At 43.7% G+C, this 22,487-nt stretch overlaps 1 protein-coding gene across 5 annotated transcripts in view; it reads right to left on the bottom strand.

The window, feature by feature from the left end:
• rhbdf1a (rhomboid 5 homolog 1a (Drosophila)) overlaps window positions 1–22,487 on the bottom strand; it is a 387,291-nt gene that overhangs the window by 88,549 nt on the left and 276,255 nt on the right. For 4 of the 5 annotated variants that reach the window (XM_063058802.1, XM_063058799.1, XM_063058801.1 and 1 more), the window contains one exon: window positions 17,588–17,689. The exons of the other annotated variant lie outside the window; for it this stretch is intronic. In XM_063058802.1, the coding sequence (XP_062914872.1) occupies window positions 17,588–17,689 (102 nt within the window). The remainder of the gene's footprint in view (window positions 1–17,587; window positions 17,690–22,487) is intronic. 5 annotated transcript variants of the gene reach the window in all.

The raw sequence follows: 22,487 nt of genomic DNA, 5'->3' as shown, positions 1-22,487 counted from the left end.
AAAGCCCTGCGCAAGCTCTTCACTCTGTTCGGATACCCATGCTATATCCACAGTGACAGAGGGTCCTCGTTTATGAGTGACGAGCTGCACCAATACCTGCTGGCTCGGGGAATTGCAACTAGTAGGACCACGAGCTATAATCCCCGGGGGAATGGACAGGTGAAGAAGGAGAATGGCACGGTGTGGAAGGCCACACTCTTAGCCCTCAGGTCAAAGGGACTGCCGGTCTCCCACTGGCAGGGGGTCCTTCCCGAGGCACTCCACTCCATCCGCTCCCTGTTACGCACAGCCACCAATGCCACCCCTCATGAGCGGCTCTTTTCTTTTCCCAGAAAATCGACCACTGGAACCACCCTACCATCTTGGCTGACGTCCCCGGGGCCAGTGCTGCTCCGGAAACATGCGAGGAGCAATAAATACTCCCCGATGGTCGACAGGGTTCACTTACTTCATGCGAACCCCCAGTATGCCTACGTGGTTTTACCTGATGGGCGGGAGGACACGGTCTCCATCCGCGACCTGGCGCCCGCAGGAGCTCCGGGCCCCTACCCTGAACACTCCGTGGTGACTATTGACCCCGTACCCACCGATGTATGTACCCACGAGACACCACGCACTCCAAGCCCTACACAGACACCACACGACACTCCCATACCAGGCACGACGCACACGCACGAAGGATTACCGACGCCTAACGTCCTGGCACCTGAAGTCAGGCCGGAGCCAGCACAACCGCCATCGCCGGTGCAATCACCACCGGTGCTACGTAGATCACAGCGACGGACTCGACCGCCTGATAGACTTAACCTGTAAATATACTTCTTGTAAATATTGTCCGTCACTTTACCCCGCGGGACTCTTTTTAAAAAAAAAGGAGGGGTGAATGTGGTAAACCATGTATATATGTTGTAACTCGGTTACCTGTCTGGACATGCCCCTCTGCTGACTGCCCCTGTGGCTCCTCCCACGGAGTCCTGTATAAAGGTGTTCGCCTTGCCCCTCCCCCTCAGTCCGGGGGCAGACACTCACTGTGGAGGTCGTATTGTACAGCGAATAAAAGCCTTTCAGTATTTGCACATGCCTCAGAGAGATTTAGGGACCAGATTATACTGATAATGCAGAACTTTAATCGTCTCCCATTTCTAATGAACTGAAGTGTCACACAAGGATGTAGATCAGGGGTCCCTAACCTTCTTTGCACTGTGGACCGGTTTAATATTGACAATATTCTTGCAGACCAGCCGACTGGGGGGGGGGGGGGGGTAGGGTTGCCAACAAACAAGAGTAGCAGTCAATTGCGTTTACCCAAAAGACTACAGTGACCATGAACAAAAACAACAGGAATTCTGCAGATGCTGGAAATTCAAGCAACACACATCAAAGTTGCTGGTGAACGCAGCAGGCCAAGCAGCATCTATAGGAAGAGGCGCAGTTGACGTTTCAGGCCGAGACCCTTCGTCAGGACTAACTGAAGGAAGAGTGAGTACTCACTCTTCCTTCAGTTAGTCCTGACGAAGGGTCTCGGCCTGAAACGTCGACAGTGACCATGAAGCCTTGCGCGGGCACCAATACGCATGCACGTTGTGACTTGCCGATTCCCCCCCCCCCCAGCAAATCCACTTTGGCGATTCTGTTCTTGGGTTGGGTGTTAATCACTACCGGACTATAGGTAGTGGGTAATACACTCAATTTTGTTTCTAAAGGGTTTATCTAACGAATTTAATATTAAACACACAGCGCATATTTTCCTCACATGGATATAATGATAAGTCAATTATCAGGGGAGCTTGAAGTGTTGAACGAACTTCCAGTAGAAGTGGCAGAAGCAGGTTCGATATGATCATTTAAAGAAAAATTGGATAGGTATCTGGACAGGAAAGGAATGGAGGGTTATGGGCTGAGTGCAGGTCGGCGGGACTAGGTGAGAGTAGCGTTCAGCACGGACTAGAAGGGCCGAGATGGCCTGTTTCCGTGCTGTAATTGTTATATGGTTATGTAGGTCACTTATAAGTCAATAGCATCATAACATTTTAAGTAATATTTGGATATTAATCACACAGCACATATTTTCCCCGTATGAATATATAAAATCATTGCAACACACCAATATCGCTGAATCAGTGGGAGCCCTGGGCTTGTTTCCCTGCAACAGCACCGTCCTATCGAGGGGTGATGGGAGACAGCGATACTCGAAGGGGGTTCCTGATGTCCAGTCTATTCCGCAGTTTAGCTTTCACTACATTCATTGCAGAAAACTCCGCTTTGCAGAAAAATGTTGGAAATGAAAGCAACGTTTTCAGTGCTTTCGTGGCTATCTCAGGATATTTAGCCTTGACTTTGATCCAAAATGCCGATAGAGATGTTATGTCAAACATACTTTTCAGCCCGTCGTCATTTGCAAGCTCGAGGAATTGATCGCCTTCCCGCCCTGACACGGATGACGCGCGGGTCATGACCTCACATGCGTAATGGCTGATCAGTGGCCGTGACAGGGAATGAGGAAAGGTGCAGCTGACCAAATCAAATCGCTTCCTCACGGCCCAGTAGCACATGCTCTACGGCCCGGTACCAGTCCGCGGCCCGGTAGTTGGCAACCGCTGATGTAGACGATTGCACAAAAGCTTGCATCTCTATGGAGCTGCTGTTCATGGATGATGTAACAGCACTGAAAAGACTAATGTAGATGACTATCTATGTAGCTGAGACTTTGTTAAATGCTCCCATCAACATGGAATGCATTAACTGTTACAACACAAAATGGTATCAGCTCTCACAGTGATAGAGTTCAAGTTCTTGCTGCATTCGAAGGAATGGAATTGTACGGAAGAGGCTACATGGCCAAACTATATTAATGTTTGGAATCCTGCTATCCATAAATATTTAGAGGATTAATTTTCTTGCATGTCTGTTAGGAAAATAATAATACTTTGCCCTCTTGTGAACCATGCTTGATTCATCAGTGAAGTACAAGTTGACATTCCTTATGATAGATTGGAATGAACTAGATACAAAGGTCAGAAACACTGAAGCCATTGCAACACCAGTAGTACACTATGATACAAATCTGTTGGAACTCAGCATCTGAGGAAAAAGCAGATTTGTCAACGCTTCCTTAGTAAAGTTGAATTTACAATAGTTTTCCCATTACAAGCCGTATCTCTCCCAGATGAAACAAATGCAGCACTGAACTGAAGGACAGGGGTTAGCGCAATGCTATATAGTACCAGCAAGCCGGGTGCAATTCCCACCACAGCCTGTAAGGAGGTTGGATGTCTCCCCGTGACTATGTGGGTTTCCTCTGGGTGTTCTTGTTTCCTCTCACAGTCCAAAGACGTACCAGTTGGTAGGTTAATTGGTCATTGTAAATTGTCTCGCGATTAGGCTAGGATCCAATCAGGGGTTGCTGGGCAGCGTAGCTCGAAAGGGCCGGAAGGGCTTATTCCACGCTGCATCTCAATAAAAAAAACTGTCTCACATCTTTCAATTCATTCCTTTCCACATCCTCCATGACATAAATCTACAGAAAACTCAGGAAACAATTTCTAAAAGTATGTAAGGTAAATGTAGCTTTCCAATGATATTCCAATGAATATTATTCCAAAATAACCAAAAACTGCATGTCCCTCATTAATTTTAACAACTTCCTATAACCCCAGTAAGTGCCCTCTGGCACCCATTTCATACAACCGTTAGTGAGTCTGCCCAGAAACTTTAAGCCTACAATTGTTAATGTCATTGGAGAGATGTAGCAATGTTTTCACAAGGGTTTATTAAATTTACAAAATTTTACGCCATACCACATTAGGAGACATCAAGAAAGATGACCAAAAGAGAGAAGATAATCACATTAAACAAGCAGTACAGCTCTTGGTTGAGTGATGGGGAGGAGATACAATGCTACCTCGGGCAAGGTGTTGTACCTGCTTAACCCCCCTGGGATCAGGGTCACAGGAAGCCATGGGAGAAGGTAGAGGATGGTCAAAACACAAATACTGGTTCTATAACCACTGACGCCAGGGAGACAATCTTTGAAGTGTATCGATAATGGCTGGGGTCACCCATCTTGCAAAGACACTGCCCAGAGGTGGCAAATGGCAAGTCACTTCTATAGAAAAATTTGCCAAGAACTTGACCGTGATTGCCTACGTCTTTGTCCTGGAGCTTGCTCACCATTCAAAAACATTGTGCCTGATCTGACTGTTAACCTCAACTCCTACCTACTGTAATCTTTAACCCTCTTGCTCATCGAGCATCCATCTACCTCTGCCTTAAAAATATTTCAGGGTTTTATTCCACTGCTTTGAGAAAGAATTCCAAAAATTATGGATGCCAAAAAAATTGTAACTCATCTCCACTTTAAATGGGAAGCCTAGTGGCCTCATTCTAGATTCTTCCACAAAAGAAAGCAACTGCCCCATCTTTACCTCTCAGGATCTTGAGTGCCCTCTGTCTCTTCTGCAGATACAAGCCTATCACATCCAACCATTCCTTACAGGAGGAATCATGAACTGCAACTATTAGCCTTCCCACCTATTCACTGCCTTAGTTACAAAGGTGGCAAGATCTAGCGAGGAATGGAATTCTTGTGCTTATGAATTTAGTAGCTCCAGGTACAAGGATGATTGATAGAGGGTAATATCAAAATATTAAAAGAGTTCTCATTTGCTTTGATCACGAGCTGTTCCAGCTTGAATAAATGAAACAGGCAACAATTCCAAGGAAGTACAATCTCCACACAACTTTCTCAGCCTCTAGACATTAATTTGTTCTGGCACCAGCAGCAATGGAAAAAAGGATGTTCCCCTGATACAATTTTAAATTTGAAACACGATTTGGGCAACTAATGAAATCTGTTACGACGATGAATGAAATGGTAAACTCTGTATTCGAACTGTCTCTACTTGTTGAGCAACATGTTTGTGCTTGCCTCTTAACTGAAGCACACTTACATTTTGTTTTGGAAGTTCCTTTCAAAGTAAATCAGAAGTATCACCTATCTTTAAAAGAGTACAATGGCACTCTTTGAGAAGTGAGAAGGTACTTCCTTTTGAGAACTACTTGTACTTAGAAATAGTCATTTTATTTGTTGGTTGCACAGATGAGTGATCTGACCCGTATCACAGAATTCTACAAAAATAATTATAAGATGCTTCAATTCACTGATATCAGAATCAGGTTTATTATCACCAGTATGTGACGTGAAATTTGTTAACTTAGCAGCAGCAGCAGCAGTTCAATGCAATACATAATCTAGCAGAGAGAGAAAAAATAATAAATAAAATATAATAAACAAGTAACACACATCAAAGTTGCTGGTAAAAGCAGCAGGCCAGGCAGCATCTCTAGAAAGAGGTACAGTCGACGTTGCAGGCCGAGACCCTTCGTCAGGACTAACTGAAGGAAGAGTTAGTAAGAGATTTGAAAGTGGGAGGGGGAGGGGGAGATCCAAAATGATAGGAGAAGACAGGAGGGGGAGGGATGGAGCCAAGAGCTGGACAGGTGATTGGCAAAAGGGATATGAGAGGATCATGGGACAGGAGGCCCAGGGAGAAGGAAAAGAGAGAGGGGAGGAAATACCCAGAGGATGGGCAAGGGGTATAGTCCGAGGGACAGAGGGAGAAAAAAAGAGTAAATGAGTGAGTGCGTAAGTAGTAAGGGATGGGGTACGAAGGGGAGGTGGGGCATTAATGGAAGTTAGAAAAGTTAATGTTCATGCCATCAGGTTGGAGGCTACCCAGACGGAATATAAGGTGTTGTTCCTCCAACCTGAGTGTGGCTTCATCTTTACGATAGAGGAGGCCATGGATAGACATATCAGAATGGGAATGGATTTTAATTCACACATTATGACAACTCAAGCACGGTTAAATGCTTTTATTAGTAAGAATACAATTTCCTTTTTAAAAGTATTTACAAACGGTTACTATGAATGTTAATATAAACTATGCCAAGTCATTGATAAGTTCTTCATTTCTTCACTGAAGTTGCTCACAGTGTGTCCTTTCAGTCTTTAAATTTTGTTCTTCACAGAGGCATCTGGTAAAGCCTCTTCACCACTCTCGTCACCTTGACTCGATGCACATAACGTCGGAGAAGCTCACCAGCTGCTGCTTTTCAAAGTAAACTCTCTCCAATGAATTGGGTAGTGGATTTTGAGTGGAGTGGTACTGTTCAATACCTGTACGATCATATCTCAGAACCTGCGATCCATCCCCGACACAGGTGTATGGGCTGCCATTCTCTATTCCAAAAAATTGATGAAGGTCTGGGAGAACACAGATTATCTTCTGCACCATCATGAACACCAACCAACCTGGAACTCTCATGGTGTTGATTTCTAGCACTCAGGAGTGATATTGCTGAGTTTGACTGCAGAAACTGGAGTTGTTGCTGCTATTTATTGGGGGAAGATAAACACTGTGCTCAAATATGGTCGTTGTAATGATGGCTTCATCATATTAAGACATTAACATTATATCTGCCCATATTTAGTCATTTGGTTCATCTAGTTGTCAACCATTGTTGATGTGTAACTATGTCACACAATTTATCTTCCCCCAATAAATAGCAGCAACAACTCCAGTTTCTGCAGTCAGACTCAGCAATATCACTCCTGAGTGCTAGAAATCAACACCATGAGAGTTCCAGGTTGGTTGGTGTTCATGATGGTGCAGAAGATAATCTGCGTTCTCCCAGACCTTCATCAATTTTTTGGAATAGAGAATGGCAGCCCATACACCTGTGTCGAGGATGGATCGCAGGTTCTGAGATATGATCGTACAGGTACTGAACAGTACCACTCCACTCAAAATCCACTACCCAACTCATTGGAGAGTGTTTACTTTGAAAAGCAGCAGCTGGTGAGCTTCTCCGACGTTATGTGCTTCGAGTCAAGGTGACGAGAGTGGTGAAGAGGCTTTACCAGATGCCTCTGTGAAGAACAAAATTTGAAGACTGAAAGAAAACACTGAGCAACTTCAGTGAAGAAATGAAGAATTTATCAAGTGCCCTTCAATGACTTGGCATAGTTTATATTAACATTCATAGTAACCATTTGTAAATACTTTTAAAAAGAAAAATATATTCTTACTAATAAAAGCATTTAACCGTGCTTGAGTTGTCGTAATATGTGAAGTAAATTCCATTCCCATTCTGATATGTCACACATTTTAATTCCACGTCTCATTCCCATTCTGATATGTCTATCCATGGCCTCCTCTACTGTAAAGATGAAGCCACACTTAGGTTGGAGGAACAACACCTTATATTCCGTCTGGGTAGCCTCCAACCTGATGGCATGAACACTGACTTCTTTAACTTCCACTAATGCCCCGCCTCCCCCTCGTACCCCATCCATTATTTACTTATATACACACATTCTTTCTCTTTCTCTCCTTTTTCTCCCTCTGTCCCTCTGACTATACCCCTTGCCCATCCTCTGTGTTTCTCCCCCTCCCCCTTTTCTTTCTCCCTGGGCCTCCTGTCCCATGATCCTCTCATATCCCTTTTGCCAATCACCTGTCCAGCTCTTGGCTCCATCCCTCCCCTTCCTGTCTTCTCCTATCATTTTGGACCTACCCCTCCCCCTCCCACTTTCAAATCTCTTACTAGCTCTTCCTTCAGTTAGTCCTGACGAAGGGTCTCGGCCCGAAACGTCGACTGTACCTCTTCCTAGAGATGATGCTGGCCTGCTGTGTTCACCAGCAACTTTGATGTGTGTTGCTTGAATTTCCAGCATCTGCAGAATTCCTCGTGTTTACGATAATAAACAAGTATATCAATTATGTATGATAAATAGATTACTAAGAAATGTGCAAAAACAGAAATACTGTATATTAAAAAAGTGAGGTAGCAGCTTCAAAGTCCATTTAGGAATCGGATGGCAGAGGGGAAGAAGCTGTTCCTGAATCACTGGGTGTGTGCCTTCAGGCTTCTGTATCTCCTACCTGATGGTAACAGTGAGAAAAGTGCATGCCCTGGGTGCTGGAGGTCCTTAATAATGGACACTGCCTTTCTGAGACACCGCTTCCTAAAGATGTCCTGGGTACTTTGTAGGTTAGTACCCAAGATGGAGCTGACTAGATTTACAACCTTCTGCAGCTTCTTTCGGTCCTGTGCAATAGCCCCTCCATACCAGACAGTGATGCAGCCTGTCAGAATGCTTTCCACAGTACAAATATAGAAGTTTTTGAGCATATTTGTTGACGTGCGAAATCGCTTCAAACTCCCAATAAAGTATAGCCGCTGTCCTGCCTTCTTTATGACTTCATCAATACGTTGGGACCAGTTTAGATCCTCAGAGATCTTGACACCAAGGAACTTGAAGCTGCTCACTCTGTCCATTTCTGATCCCTCTGAGGATTGGTACGTGTTCCTTCATCTTATCCTTCCTGAAGTCCACAATCAGCTCTTCAAATAACCAACCCTTTAACAAGCCTAATCTTTGTTTATGAAGGTGCCAACACGTGGACCAGTTTAGACGCAAAGCTAATGCTCATGTGTCTACCTTCAGTGCTAAAAAAAAAGTAATTCACTGAACTGAGTTAACTTTCACCCTTATCCTAAATCCGTCAGTTGGACCATCTGCATTGTTGGTCACAGGTAATAATTCATCCTGGGTCGATTATTGGTCACACAACTGCTGCTCATTAGTGATGAAGGTGAAATATTGCTCAGCACAGAGTGGTGGTCAAGGTTCAGCAGGGTTTCGGCCCAAAATATCAACTGTACTCTTTTCTATAGATGCTGCCTGGTCTGCTGAGTTCCTCCAGCATTTTGTGTCTTGCTCGAATTTCTAGAATTTGCATATTTTCTGTGGTTTGTGATTGAGCCACAGGATGGTTTCTTGCCAGTTTACACAGGCGAAATGTTTAAACTGTTCTTGAACTCTTTTGAAAATTATAATTTTACATTTTTGACTGATGCACGAGTAACTGTCAACAATCTCAACAACAGCTGATTGGTTCATTGGCTACTGTAACTTGTCCCTGCTCAAGGTAGTGGGAGAATTGAATGCAGGAGTGAGAAGAGAAAGAGTAGATTACTGGGAACTTGGAGGAGAAACGTATTAGCAGGATTGATCGGAAAGTGGGTCCAGACAGTAAGCTGTTAGCAACCCTCTCGTCATGGCTGGAGTGATACCTCTCTCTCTCTCTCTCTCTCTCTCTCTCTCTCGAGAGAGAGAGAGAGAGAGAGAGAGAGAGAGAGACAGAGACAGAGAGAGAGAGAGACAGAGAGAGAGAGAGAGAGAGAGACAGAGAGAGAGAGAGACTGTGGGATATCAGTGTTGGGATGAACAGCATCTTTTTTGATGGACTCAAGGTCATGGTTTCTTTAGGAGCTTTGCTATTTCATGGCAGGTGGTGGGGGAACTGATGCTTTTGCTGAGGTGTGGGGGCGGTCAAAGCTTTGCTGCTGCTTGTGTGCGGTGGGGGGGGTGGCTTTGGAGTTCAATCATTTTTCTCTCATTCATTCCTTGGGGTTTTTCTTCTGTTTCGTGGTTGTCTGCGAAGAGTAAGAATGTCAGGTTGTATGCTGTATAAATTCTGATATTAAATGAATTGCCAAACTATTCCCCTGTTTTTGTTATCCAAAATATACGATATTCAGAATAAAAAATATTTAAATGAATAAATACTGTCCAGTGGTGAAAGAACCCTACATTGTGAGCCCTTGCAGTGGCTGCACCAAGTTTCAGTGCATCCCTCAGCAAGTATTTCTGCAGCCTTAAACGAGTCTAGAGATCTCTCATTGTGCAAATTTAGGGGCAGACCTAAGGAGGTCTTTCACCGAGTTGATGATTTTCCAACAACTCTTGATGTCCGTCATTGTGTGTGTCCTGTGGTGCAGCCCATAAGTCACAGAGTCCTTGGTTACGAAGCTGCTCAAGATGAACCTTGACATGGGCCCTTGCATCTTCCTCCACAGCCTCTTTGAGAACCCAGTTTGCAAAGTAGAAAGCGAGCATCTTGTCTCCACTACAGTCCTCACGGGGGCCGTGTGCAGTGGGAGTGATGTTCTGAGCAAGCAGGAAGTATCTGACTGGGAGAGTCCCTCTCACCACCAGCCAAACAAGGTATTGGTGCCCACTGGGGAGATCGTGTGATCAAGATGGTCTGGACAGTCTGATCAGTGAATGACCACATAGTGTCCATCAAAAACTTCTCCCGCAGTGTCTGTAGGGTATTCCGTGCTGACCAATGGCTGTTGGACGTTTTCGGTCAAAGTGTTGGTCAGGAAGAACATTTCCCACAAAGGTCAGGTAGTGCAGCTGCAACCAGCTGACTGGGAAGTTACACAGCATTGGGGCCAGAGCCATCCTTTGCAACGTGAGGGACAGAAGGTATCTCAGCACATAGCAGCACTCGATGCCTATGTACTTTGGTTCTGCACACAGCCTGATTCAGCCACACATGAAGGTGGTCATCGGGACAGGGATGACATTGGGTACATTTTAATTGTACAATGCATGCATTAATTAGTTTCCTTCTATGCCTAAAGTAAATATTAAAAGAACACTAAATATTTGGGAGGGAAGAGATTGAGAGCAGCAGCACATTGCTGTCAACATTATTCTTGTTACTGTGGCCAACATGATACCAGGAATAACCCAAACCCTTCCCATCATCTATCAAGCACATGGTCCGGAGTGCAATTAAATACTTGTCTGGAACGTTGCAGCTCCACCAACACTCAAGCACCTTCCAGTGCAAACAACCCATTTCACTGGCACACCATCCCTATCGATAATATTCAACCATCATCAAATTGTGGCTGCAGGATGCATCATCTACAAAATGCATTACGCACACATGCAGGCTACTCTGACAGCACCTCACAAACCCATAAGCTTTGTTACCAAGACAGACTAGACAAGGGCCCAGGCAGATGGAACACCACCTGCAGGTTCCAAATCATATCCCATCTCAGCAGGGAAACATATCAGCAGCCTGTCTGTGCTTAATAGTAATACTCCCTGCCCAATAGCACCTTCACTTGGAGGACGATGGTGATTCTGCATCACCTTCACAAGAGGAATTTAAGATGGGTGATAAAATTCTGGCCTTGTCCAAATCCCACAAATAAAGTTTGAGAAAAAAAACACGCATTTCAGGACAGGGTGCTAGCCAACCAGCAAGCCTAAAAGGACGTTCCTTTAGAGAAGGAGGAATTTCTTTAGCCAGAGGGAGGTTAATCTATGGAATTCATAGCCACAAACAGCTGTTGAGGACCAGTCATTGGATATATATTGGGCATACCAGTGCCCATGAAGAACAGGATGAGCTGCTTCAACAATTATGGCCCCATGGTATGCACATCTACTGTGATTTAAGCGCTTTGAGAAGTTGGTCATGGCTAGGACCAACTCCTGCCTAAGCAAGGACCTGGACCCACTGCAATTTGCCGATCACCACAATAGGTCTACAGTGGAAGTGATCTCACTGGCTCTCCACTCAGCCTTGGATCACATCACACCTGGATGAAAGTAGTACCTATGTCAGGCTGCAGTTTATCGATTACAGCTCAGCATTCAACACAGTCATGTCCTCAGTTCTAATCAACAAGCTCCAAAACCAGAGCCTCTGTACCTCCCGCTGCAACAGGATACTTGACTTCCTCACTGGGAGACCCTCAAAGGATTGCAAATAACATCAGCAGCTCGTGGACAATCAACACTGGCACACCTCAAGGGTGCGTGCAAAGCCCACTGCTCTATTCTCTTTACACACATGCCTGTGGGGCTAGGGACAGTTCTAATGCAATCTATAAACTTGCCAACGACACAAATTTTGTTGGCAGAGTTTCAGATGGTGATAAGGACGTGCACAGGAGCAAGTTAAATCAGCTGGCTGAGTGGTATTGCAGCAATAACCTTGCACTCTAGCAAGACCAAGGAATTGATTGTGGACTTCAGAAGGGGAAGTCAAGGAAACACATACCAGTCCTCATAGAGGGATCAGAAGTGGAAAGTGTACTTGAGTGATATTATAAATATATAGTTTGATTAAGCATTCTTCATTATTTGCATAAATCATTACAGGTTATATTAAAAATACACAAATAGCATAAGCATTATGCTATGAAGCCACATTTGCCCACCATGCTAAAAGCAAACTCATGGGCACTAGCCTCCCCAGCATTAAGGACATCTTCAAAAGGCAATGCTTCAAAAAGGTGGCACCTATCACTGAGGACACCCCATTACCCAGGACATGTACTTTTCTCATTGTCACCAAAGAGGAAGTACAGCAGCCCGAAGACATACACTGAACATTTCAGGAATAGCTTCTTTCCCTCTGCCATCAGATTTCTGACTGGACAATGAACCATTGAACATTACCTCAGTAGTTTCCATCGTTTTGCACTACTTATTTAATTTTATATACACATGCAGTATATATACACACACACTATATATATTCTCACCATCTATGACACGCCCATTTCTCATTACCACCATCGGTGTGGTAGTTGAAGCCTGGAGACCCACTCCCAATGATTCTTCTCCACCATCGGATTTCTAAGCAGTTCATGAACACCAGCTTATTTTCTTTTTTTTGGACTATTCATTTATCTTTGTATTATATATTGTTACGTACCCCGTAACTAGGTTGCCAAACCAGCAGAAATGGACCACTTAGTTGGAGTCTGGATTACTGGAACTAAGAAAGTTTTATTAAAGAAATAAGCAACAAAGTACTATCAAAAGGATATAAATGCAACAGTTTAGCAATGATAAAACACACATGTACACAGAACTAGGATAATAGGATCAATCAAGCTCTATTGCAGTCTAGGGGTAAATGATCAGTTTTAAGTGACGCAAAGTTCAGTTCAATTGAGTTCAGTTCAGTTCGCAGTAATCACTGTTGTGCCGTTGGGGCGGGGAGAAGAGAGAGAGCGAAAGCAAATGAATATTCAAAACGGATTCCACACAGACCTTCGATATTCCTCGCAGTTAGCTTTCGGGCGAGCCCTTTGTAATGTCTTCTGAGGTCACCGACTGTGACCTCTCCGTTCCAGATACGATCGTTCTTCTGCGGTGAACCCGGCACCCAGGCAAGGGCGGACACACACACCAGGTTCCCGCCCGACCATATCTTTCTACCCTGTGCGTCTATGGCTGGTCCCGCGATCAGACCTCCAAAACTCCCAGCAACTTGTGGGGGCACACTGCTTCCAGGGTCTCATTACCTCGTGGTGTCGTGTGTCTGTTGCCTTAGCGAACCTGTCCCTTTTTATCCCCCTGCTGGGGTATCGCCTGTCCATCAAACTTCAAACAGTTCAGGGTTCAAAGCCTCCGGTCTCTGACAATACTCGGAACTGTGTCTCCTTTCGGTAATCTCTCTCGTCTCTCTCTTATTAGTACCTTGCATGTTCCCCCATTGTCCTCTTATCAGCATCAATCTTCTAATAACTGGTTCTTTTGTCACAATATATAGTCTCACACTGTACTGCTGCTGCATCACAACAGATTTCACATCATATGAGACAGTGATAATTAACCTGATTCTAATTTTCTCCTTCCAGACAATTCGGCTAAAGAAAAGAGGACTCTCCCAGGAACATGAGGACATGCCAAGATCACTGGTTTCCTGTCATTTTGCGGTGTATACACAAGACATACATTGGCACTCAACAGAATAACTGTTTTCTCCCACACTACCACAAATGGGAACTACGCTGATTTTTAAATGCCCAAGTGTGAGGATGCCACACAGGGCAGACAGCCTTGTAGTCAGCACTTATGCCTGAACCTACAAATAATTCAAGGTTTATTCATTTAACCCACAGTTTATTCACTTGAGTAAATACATGCAAAGTCACAGGATTTATGAAGCACATTTAAGATTTGCCTTACCACAAACTTTCTTTATAGACATTATAATAAATAGATGAATATATACAGTACCATTCTATAATTATTTAATATGTAATCATTCATATTTCTAGAAATGCCTTCATAAAGAATCTGATTACATTGTACATGATGGATAAGGAAGCAAAATTTATGGGCGGGAATTACATAAAAGGTTTAGATTCACTTTCTATTAACCAGCTTCATCCATGTTAGAGAGGAAATATTATTAAGGTGTAAAGTAGACCCACATCAAAGCAACTGTTCCATCAACCTGCCTTCACAGTTATGCCAGAATTCAGAGCTGGATATGGGAAGCAATAAACCAAAGGCAAAATAGCGAGCCAATTTGCATGCCTTCAGTCAGGAACAAAACCTATGTGTGAACTACAAGCAGACAAGGAGAAAGTTTGGATGTGATGACTTCTGTGGTTGAATTGTTTGTTTGCTGGCAACTGTAGATTCACATATGGTAACTGAGTGAACTAAGACCTTTGAGCGCTGCACAATGACTTGTACTACTAGAACAAAATCTGCTGGAGGAACTCAGAGTTGAGCAACATCAGTGAGAGGAAAGGAACCGCCAAAACTCTGCATTAGGACAGGTCTGAAGTCTGAGCCCAACATGCACTGTGTTCCCTTTAAGAAAACTGTCATGCAGAAACAGCTGGGTAAAGCAGCATTATGAGGAAAAGAAACAGAAATCTGTCTTGAACTGTAGTAAGTTCAGATAGATGTTAATGTTTACATAAGAAAGCAGCTGGATGTGGTCCAAACCAGAGCGACACCAACAATAAAATTAATGTGGATCTAGTGTTCCCAGCCTTAGAGACAGAAATAATATACTACTGATTTTGCAAACAGCAAGCACAAGATGCCCTTCAGAGTAGGCAGATGTATCAGATCACCTGTCATGCCCACACTGCATTAGCCACACATCTGCCCAGCTTTGTCCCAACACTGCTCAACATCTGGAAGTGAACAATGAAAGAATAAGGGGCAAAACTGTTCCAGTACAAAGTCTGCATTCCAACATCTGCCCCATCGCATTAGCTGAGCAACAACATTTTATGAAAATGGAACCAAAATACAAAAAGTCGCCCACCAGAATCGCAACTCGCTGTTTATAAGTGAACTGAACTTTTAATCAATCGCCAACCACAACTTAACACTTTAGTCACACTCAAATACGTCAAAATTATTTATTTGCCGTTCCACTACTTAAGCAATGATGCAAAAGTTCTTTTGAAAAGAGTAAATGAAGGACTGAAGCACAGTCACAAAGGAGGCTTCAGTTTCAACCTCAAATCTCAGAGGGCTAGAACTATCTACTTCAGCATGTCTACTGAGAGGGCTGACCAGGTTCTTGGGCCTTATCGGCAGCAAAAGAGAGTGTTTGGTAGCTTTCATGTGCAAGGCTTTCCCCAGTGATGTACACTGGATGCTACCATTACTTACCCTACCATAAGCTTTGCATATGAAGGCTACCACCTGTCTTTCACTGACAGTCAGGTAATTACATTTGCCAATCAGGTACAAGAACATGGTTTAATGGTTCCTAATCCCTGAGGGACACTACATACCAGAACATTTTCTTTCTGCTGAAAACTGAAGAAAATTGTATATTCCGGCCACGGGAATAGGATTCGGGAGGAGAAAGAGGTACCGACAGACCTAAATGGTCTTGTGCAGTGGCCGGGGAGGTGAAGTGGCATTGAACTGCTTCAGTTTAGGTATTAGTGCTAGGGGGATGAATAGGTATTTTGTAGGTGGGACTGAGGGCAGGTGGTGAGGACGGCGAGAAATCTGGAAAATCAGCAATAAGGAAACAGTGCAAAGGCTGGCCCAACCCCAAATATTAAGTCACTTACCCGGCAGGTGTTTGAATGGCACAATACCTGGGGGGGGGGGTCGTCGATGCCCCAAACAGTACCCAAGAATGGTATTCCTCTGATAGAAAGTTTATCCTCATTTCCGATTAATGCACATTGCAACTTATTTCTTTTAAACTACCCCAAAGCTGTATACTTTTGTATAATTGTTTGATACAATTAGAAAATCATAATAACTATTAAATGACTTGAGCCAGCCTTATTAGGATACTGTAGCAATGATATTAACCGGAAAGGAAAGAAAAGACCCAAAGGCAAAGGTCAGATAATGCTCCCTGCGGCTCTGTGCTAGGACTGGCACACATAAAATTCAGCCAAATATTTAAAATAATAACTATTATAATTAAATGGCAATTAAACTATCATATTTCAATGAGGAAATGACAAACATGAATAAATAAATACCAGGTAGAAAGGCAGTCACACTGCTAAAACATAGAACACAAAAGGTTGCACATTTAAACCATTAAAGAGAGAAAATTTTGGTTTTCACATTCAGTGAATGAATCCGACATTTCTCAATAAACATTAAGTAAACAGATCTAGTTCACAGTACCTGCTCAATATTAGGCAAGGCATGCCCATTCAATAAAGATGTCATGACTCGTCCAATTTCGTGTTGGTTAAAAAGCTTAAGCCATCCAGTACTATGTTAAATTGAGAGTTAACTTTACGTCAGATATTCTTCCAGCTGATTCCTAAAAAAAGTTAAGCCATTCTCTATCCCAGTTGTTCTAGTATGATTCTTTAACTAGACATTGTGTATAAGCATGTATGACGTTTGAGGGCGCAGCTATGAAAAAGCTGGCCTCTAGTCTTGGAGAGAGCAAAACTTGTGTAAAGAGGCAAGACCTCGCCTGGCAAGTCTCATGATTCTGACTTGCATGCCACAGATTTTTGTGGTAAAAACAAAGAGCCATTTAACCTGCTCATCTATGCTTTTAAACACAGGTGGCAAAAAGCTGAATTAAACATTTGGCTAATAATATGCAAATATAGCAGAATTCGGAGAGTTCTGATCATTTTTTGTTTTCACTTCATTAAAATTCTTAACGGTTTATTTTCAAGATTTAAGTGACTGTGTAACTGCTTAGATCGCTCTCCAGAGCTGCATGTTTAATCATGTTCTTTCAAGGTCTAAAAGCAACCAGGACTTTGAAGAAGGAAAATAAAATGCATGCCCAGAAACATCCCAATTGCAAAAACACAGCTTTTAGAAGCTTTGGTAAATTGAAAGTAGCTTTTAATGACACTTCAAATGGCAATGTTATCGACTAATAATCTCCAAGCCAATTATATTGTGTATTGTTGATGCACAACATCACAATTATATTGCGATGATCAGATTAGGAAAAACACTACATACTTTCAGCTATAATGGCTACATGTTATTCCATACCTTTTGGAGTTATACATTTCAGGGATAAAATTAGATCGCATGTCACAGAATATTTGGGGGGGGGTTAATATGCTCGGTGAAAAGGTTGTAGTTAGCTACAAAAAAACTTCATTCTTGCTGCACAATCCAATTTAAAAAGGTTAATTTTAGATTAGAACAGAAAGCATTGTGTGCCTTACACACTACATGCATTACGCATTGCAATCACAAGGGCTAGCAATTGCTCACATTGCACTTTAGTTCTGCACATTGTTGCCATTTAAAGAGCACTGATAAATAATGCAGATATCATGCATAAATTACTGAGCAATTCAAGAGAGTTCCCTCTTGTCGCCAAATGCACAGTACATAAAGTGCTGGTGACACATCCTCACAGCTTTAGTACATTAGAGCAGGAGCTCGCATGCTGTACAGACCAAGCACAAACATCACAGGTACCTCAGCAAAGATCTGGCAGAGAAAGACTGGTGCCTTTTCGGTGGGCTCCTACCAGCTCTGTGACCTTTTATAGGCATTGTGTTAATTCTTTCAAACCGCACCCTTGGGTTGTAAGGAAAGATGAAGTAAAAAGTAAAATAGATAAAGTAGAAAAGGATAGTCACAATAAAAATAACTATTCATTGTCAATTATTTGCACACTGATAAAGATCCAACCCATTTTTCCAGACATATGTAAAGCACAAATCTTCTTCAATCAAAAATCAAACAGAGGTTGGCAGAATTCCACTTCCCATTCCGATATGTCAGTCCATGGCCTCCTCTACTGTTGTGATGAGGCCATACTCAGGTTGGAGGAGCAACACCTTGTGTTCCATCTGGGTAGCCTCCAACCTGATGGCATGAACATTGATTTCCTCGAACTTCTGGCAATGCCCCCCACCACCCCCAACTTCACCATTCCCCATCCCCTTTAACCTCTCTCACCTTAACTCCTTACCTGCAAATCACTTCTGTCTGGTGCTCCTCCCCCTTTTCTTTCTTCCATGGCCTTCTGTCCTCTCCTGTCAGATTTCTCCTTCTCCAGCCCTGTATCTCTCTCACACAAATCAACTTCCCAGCTCTTGACTTCACCCCTCCTTCTCCCAGCTTTACCCATCACCTTGTGTTTTCCTCCCCTCCCCCACCTTCTAACTGACTCATCTTTTTTCTCCTCCAGTCTTGAAGGATTTCGGCCCAAAATATCGGCTGTACTCTTTTCCATAGATGCTGCCTGGCCTGCTGAGTTCCTCCAGCATTTTGTGTGTGTTGACAGGTTGGCAAGTTATTTAATTAATCCTAAAAACAATATCATTGTCAAAATCGTAACTAAGCAATGCAGGCATTTAGATTAACTGGGTGACATGCTTCATATTTTGCGATGTTGAGATTTCATTTGCTGCAAGCACTTGTCTGCCACATTGTGCCGTCCTGCATACCACAGAGGAAAGTAGTTCGTGGTTTCCCACAGTGACAGGATCTAAACTATTGCAAATTACGACAGATGATTCATAGAATCTAGAGCAACAACCTGCTGAAAGAACTCAGGTCAGTCACTACTTGCGGGGGGACAGGAATTGTCAATGTTTTTGGTCGAAATCCTGCATCAGGGACAGAGTTCTTCCAACAGATTCTTTGGTGGTGCAGATCAATGTCCTCTGACATAGCGGTCCTCAACAAAATAGCAAACGAGGCACATTAGACATGCAATTCCAACTAGAAATTGAAGGTTGTAACTGCAACATCCTGTGTGAGATTACTGTGCATGATAGTTCAGCTGCATTCCTCTCCACAAATTTACTGCACAGTCCACATTAAAAAGGCTAAATTTAGAACAGTCTCAGGAGCTTCCGCCCTCACCATGCAGGCAGCACAGGGTAGTTGGCTGCTAGCTTTGGACCAGACAACTTTGCATGATGGTGGGTTGGGGCTGCAGTGGAGGCACAGGAAAATCTCTGACGGCCTTGTGCTACTCTGGGATAATATTGCCTACTGTATGTGCAGGGCCGAGGAGTGGAGCCTGCTTAGTCAGCTTGGACCATGCTAAAGCCTTCGGATGGATATCACACACATACAATTCATGATGGGCGTGCTCTCCTAAAAGTGCTCTATACTGGTAACTGTATTTCAATTCAAATTAATGGGTGGGAGACAGGTAGATTCCCCATAATCTGGAGTCAGGCAGCGATGCCCTCTCCCATCCTGCTTGTTTGCTGCACAGAACCCGCTGAGGATTCTATCTGGAAGGACAAGAGCATGAGCGGGAAGACACTGCCAGGCAGTGGGGGCACACAAGGCAAAACCTCTCTGTATATGGGCAAAGTCACCATGATCAATTGTCAGTTTACAGATTGGCTAGCATCTGCAAAGAATATGGTTGGCATCAGGGGCCAGAGTCAACCACAGGAAGAGCGAGATCTTGCTCTTCAGTAACTCAAAAAATTTAAAGTTCAGAGTAAATTTATCAAAGTACCTATATGTCACTATACACTACCCTGAGATTCATTTTCTTGCAGGCATTCATAGTAAATACAAAGAAACACAATGGAATTAATGAAAAACTGCAAACAAGATGGACAAACAAGCAATGGGCAAAAGGCAATAAACTGGCCAATTGCAAAATGGGCAAAAAAATAATAAATAAATAAGCAACAGATAGGAAACACGTGACAAAGAATCCTTGAAAGTGAGTCCATAGGTTGTGGGAACAGTTCAGTGATGGTGCAAGTGAAATTGAGTGAATTATCCCCACTGGTTTAGCAGCCTGATAGTTGAGGGGTAATAACTGTTCCTGCACCTGTTGGTGAGAGTCCTGAGGCTCCTGTATTTTCTTTCTGATGGCAGCAGTGATTAACCAAGAAATAACAGGCTTGTAAGAATGGAACGGCAGTTGTCATGACAAAGGACCTCGATAAAATCACTGTCACGAAAGAGATAGTGATGAGCAAACTAGAGGGCCTGAAGGTAGACAAGTCCCCTGGTCCTGATGGGATGCATTCCAGGGTGCTGAAGGAATTGGAGGAGGTTATAGTAGACGCGTTGGTAAGCATTTATCAAAACTCTCTAGACTCTGGGCAGGTCCCAGCGAATTGGAAGACAGCAAATGTCACTCCACTTTTTAAAAGTAAGGATGTCGGCAAAAGACCGGCAACTTTAGGCCAGTTAGCTTAACATCTGTAGTCGGGAAAATGCTTGAAGCTGTCATTAAGGAAGAAATAGCAAAACATTTAGAAAGGAGTGGTTCCATTAGACAGACGTAGCATGGATTCAGAAAGGGCAGGTCCTGCTTGACAAACTTACTGGAGTTCTTTGAGGACATAGTGAGTGCAGTGGATAGAGGGGAACAGGTGGATGTCGTATACTTGGATTTCCAGAAGGCGTTCGATAAGGTGCCGCACAAGAGACTTATAAATGAGATACAGATGCATGGAGTCAGAGGAAGTGTATTGGCATGGATAATGGATTAGTTAACCAATAGAAGGCAGGGAGTTGGTATAAATGGGTGTTTCTCCAGTTGGCAGTCGGTGGTGAGTGGGGTGCTGCAGGGTTCGGTGCTGGGCCCACAGGTGTTTACCACTTACACTGATGATTTGGAAAAGGTGACTGAGTGTAGCGTAGCAAAATTTGCTGCTGACACTAAACTGATTGGAAAAGCAAATTGTACAGAGGATGTAGAGAGTCTGCAGAAGGATATAGATAGGCTAAGTGAGTGGGCCAAGATCTGGCAGATGGAATACAACGTTGGTAAATGCCAGATCACCTATTTTGTAAGAAATAATAGAAGAGCAGAATATTATTTAAATGGTGAATGATTGCAATATGCTGTTGTGCAGAGGGACTTGGGAGTGCTTGCTCATGAATTGTAAAAAGTTGGCTTGCAAGTACAACAGGTTATTAAGAAGGCAAATGGAATGTTGGTCTTCATTGCTGGAGGGATTGAATTCAAGAGCAAGGAGGGCATGCTGCAACTATACAGGGCACTGATGAGGCTGCACCTGGAGTACTGTGTACAGTTCTGGTCTCCATACTTGAGGAAAGATAGACTGGCTTTGGAGGCAGTGCAGAGGAGGTTCACCAGGTTGATTCCAGGGATGAAGGGGTTAACCTATGAGGAGAGATTGAGTCGCCTGGGACTATACTCTCTGGAATTCAAAAGAATGAAAGGGAATCTTATAGAAACATACAAAATTTTGAAAGGGACATAAGATAGAAGTAGGAAAGTTGTTTGCATTGGTAGGTGAGACTAGAATCATGGGACATTGCCTCAAGATTCGGGGGAGAAGATTTAGGACGGAGATGAGGAGAAACTGTTTTTCCCAGAGAGTGGTGAATCTGTGGAATTTTCTGCCCAGGGAAGTAGTTGAGGCTTCCTCACTAAATATATTTATTAAGGGTGATGGGGAAAAGGCAGGTAGATGGAGCTGAGTTTACGGACAGATCCGCCATGATCTTATTGAATGACGGGGCAGGCTCGACGGGCCGGATGGCCTACTCCTGCTCATGTTCTTATGTAAGAGAGTATGTCCTGGATGAAGGTTCGTGATGATGAATGCTGCTTCCCTGTGACAGTGTTCCTTGTAGATGTGCTCAGTAGTGTGGAGGGCTTTGCCATCATGGACTAGACCATATCCACTACCTTTTGTAGGCTGTTCCCACCATTCCAACATCCTCTCAATAATCAGGTCTGACTAGCTGAAGGTAGTGGGATTCCGGTTCAGAGGGGCTGAGGCATGTACCAGGAACTGGCTGGAGAGCAAGGTGAAACAAATTATGGGTCTGTAGAAATAGCATTCTCAGTCAATAACCGGGAACAACTTGGCTTACAGGTATCATATGCTCTCGGGCAGCTGTACTTGGCATGTGTGGCCTGTTCCTCATTCCTCTTCCTTAGTAATAATTCTGCCAGTACTTCCAGTTTATGTGGGGGCCAAACTGGAGAGAGACATTTGGGGCACATTCCAAACAACCCCTGAGAATGGACAGAAGCATTTCCAATGTTCCCCTCATCCTGATCATCACCTTCGTGTGTGGCTGTTAGTTGCTGTATGGTTCCAAAGTATATAGACAACAAGAGGCAGATACTGCTGGACGAGGAGACTATGGATTCAGTGGTTTTATTCACTAACCAAATGGTCCAGAACATCAGTAGGTCATCTCACCACCAGATTTGACCAAGAAGCTCTAAAACCTCATCTGGCTGGCAGTGCCCCCCCCCACCGCCCCCACCGCCCCACCAGTCAGATGCTTCCTGTAGAGTTAACATATCACCCACAATGTAATCAGTCCTTGGAACAGCTGTGTTGGAGAAGATGGGATTACCCACCCCTTTGCAGATGAGGGTGTGGAGAAGGATGCAAGGGAC

This window comes from Mobula hypostoma, chromosome 9 (assembly GCF_963921235.1).
Source record: "Mobula hypostoma chromosome 9, sMobHyp1.1, whole genome shotgun sequence".
Lineage (NCBI taxonomy): Eukaryota > Metazoa > Chordata > Chondrichthyes > Myliobatiformes > Myliobatidae > Mobula > Mobula hypostoma.
The sequence above is the reverse complement of the archived record's forward strand: the minus strand, read 5'-3'. Positions and strand labels throughout refer to the sequence as shown.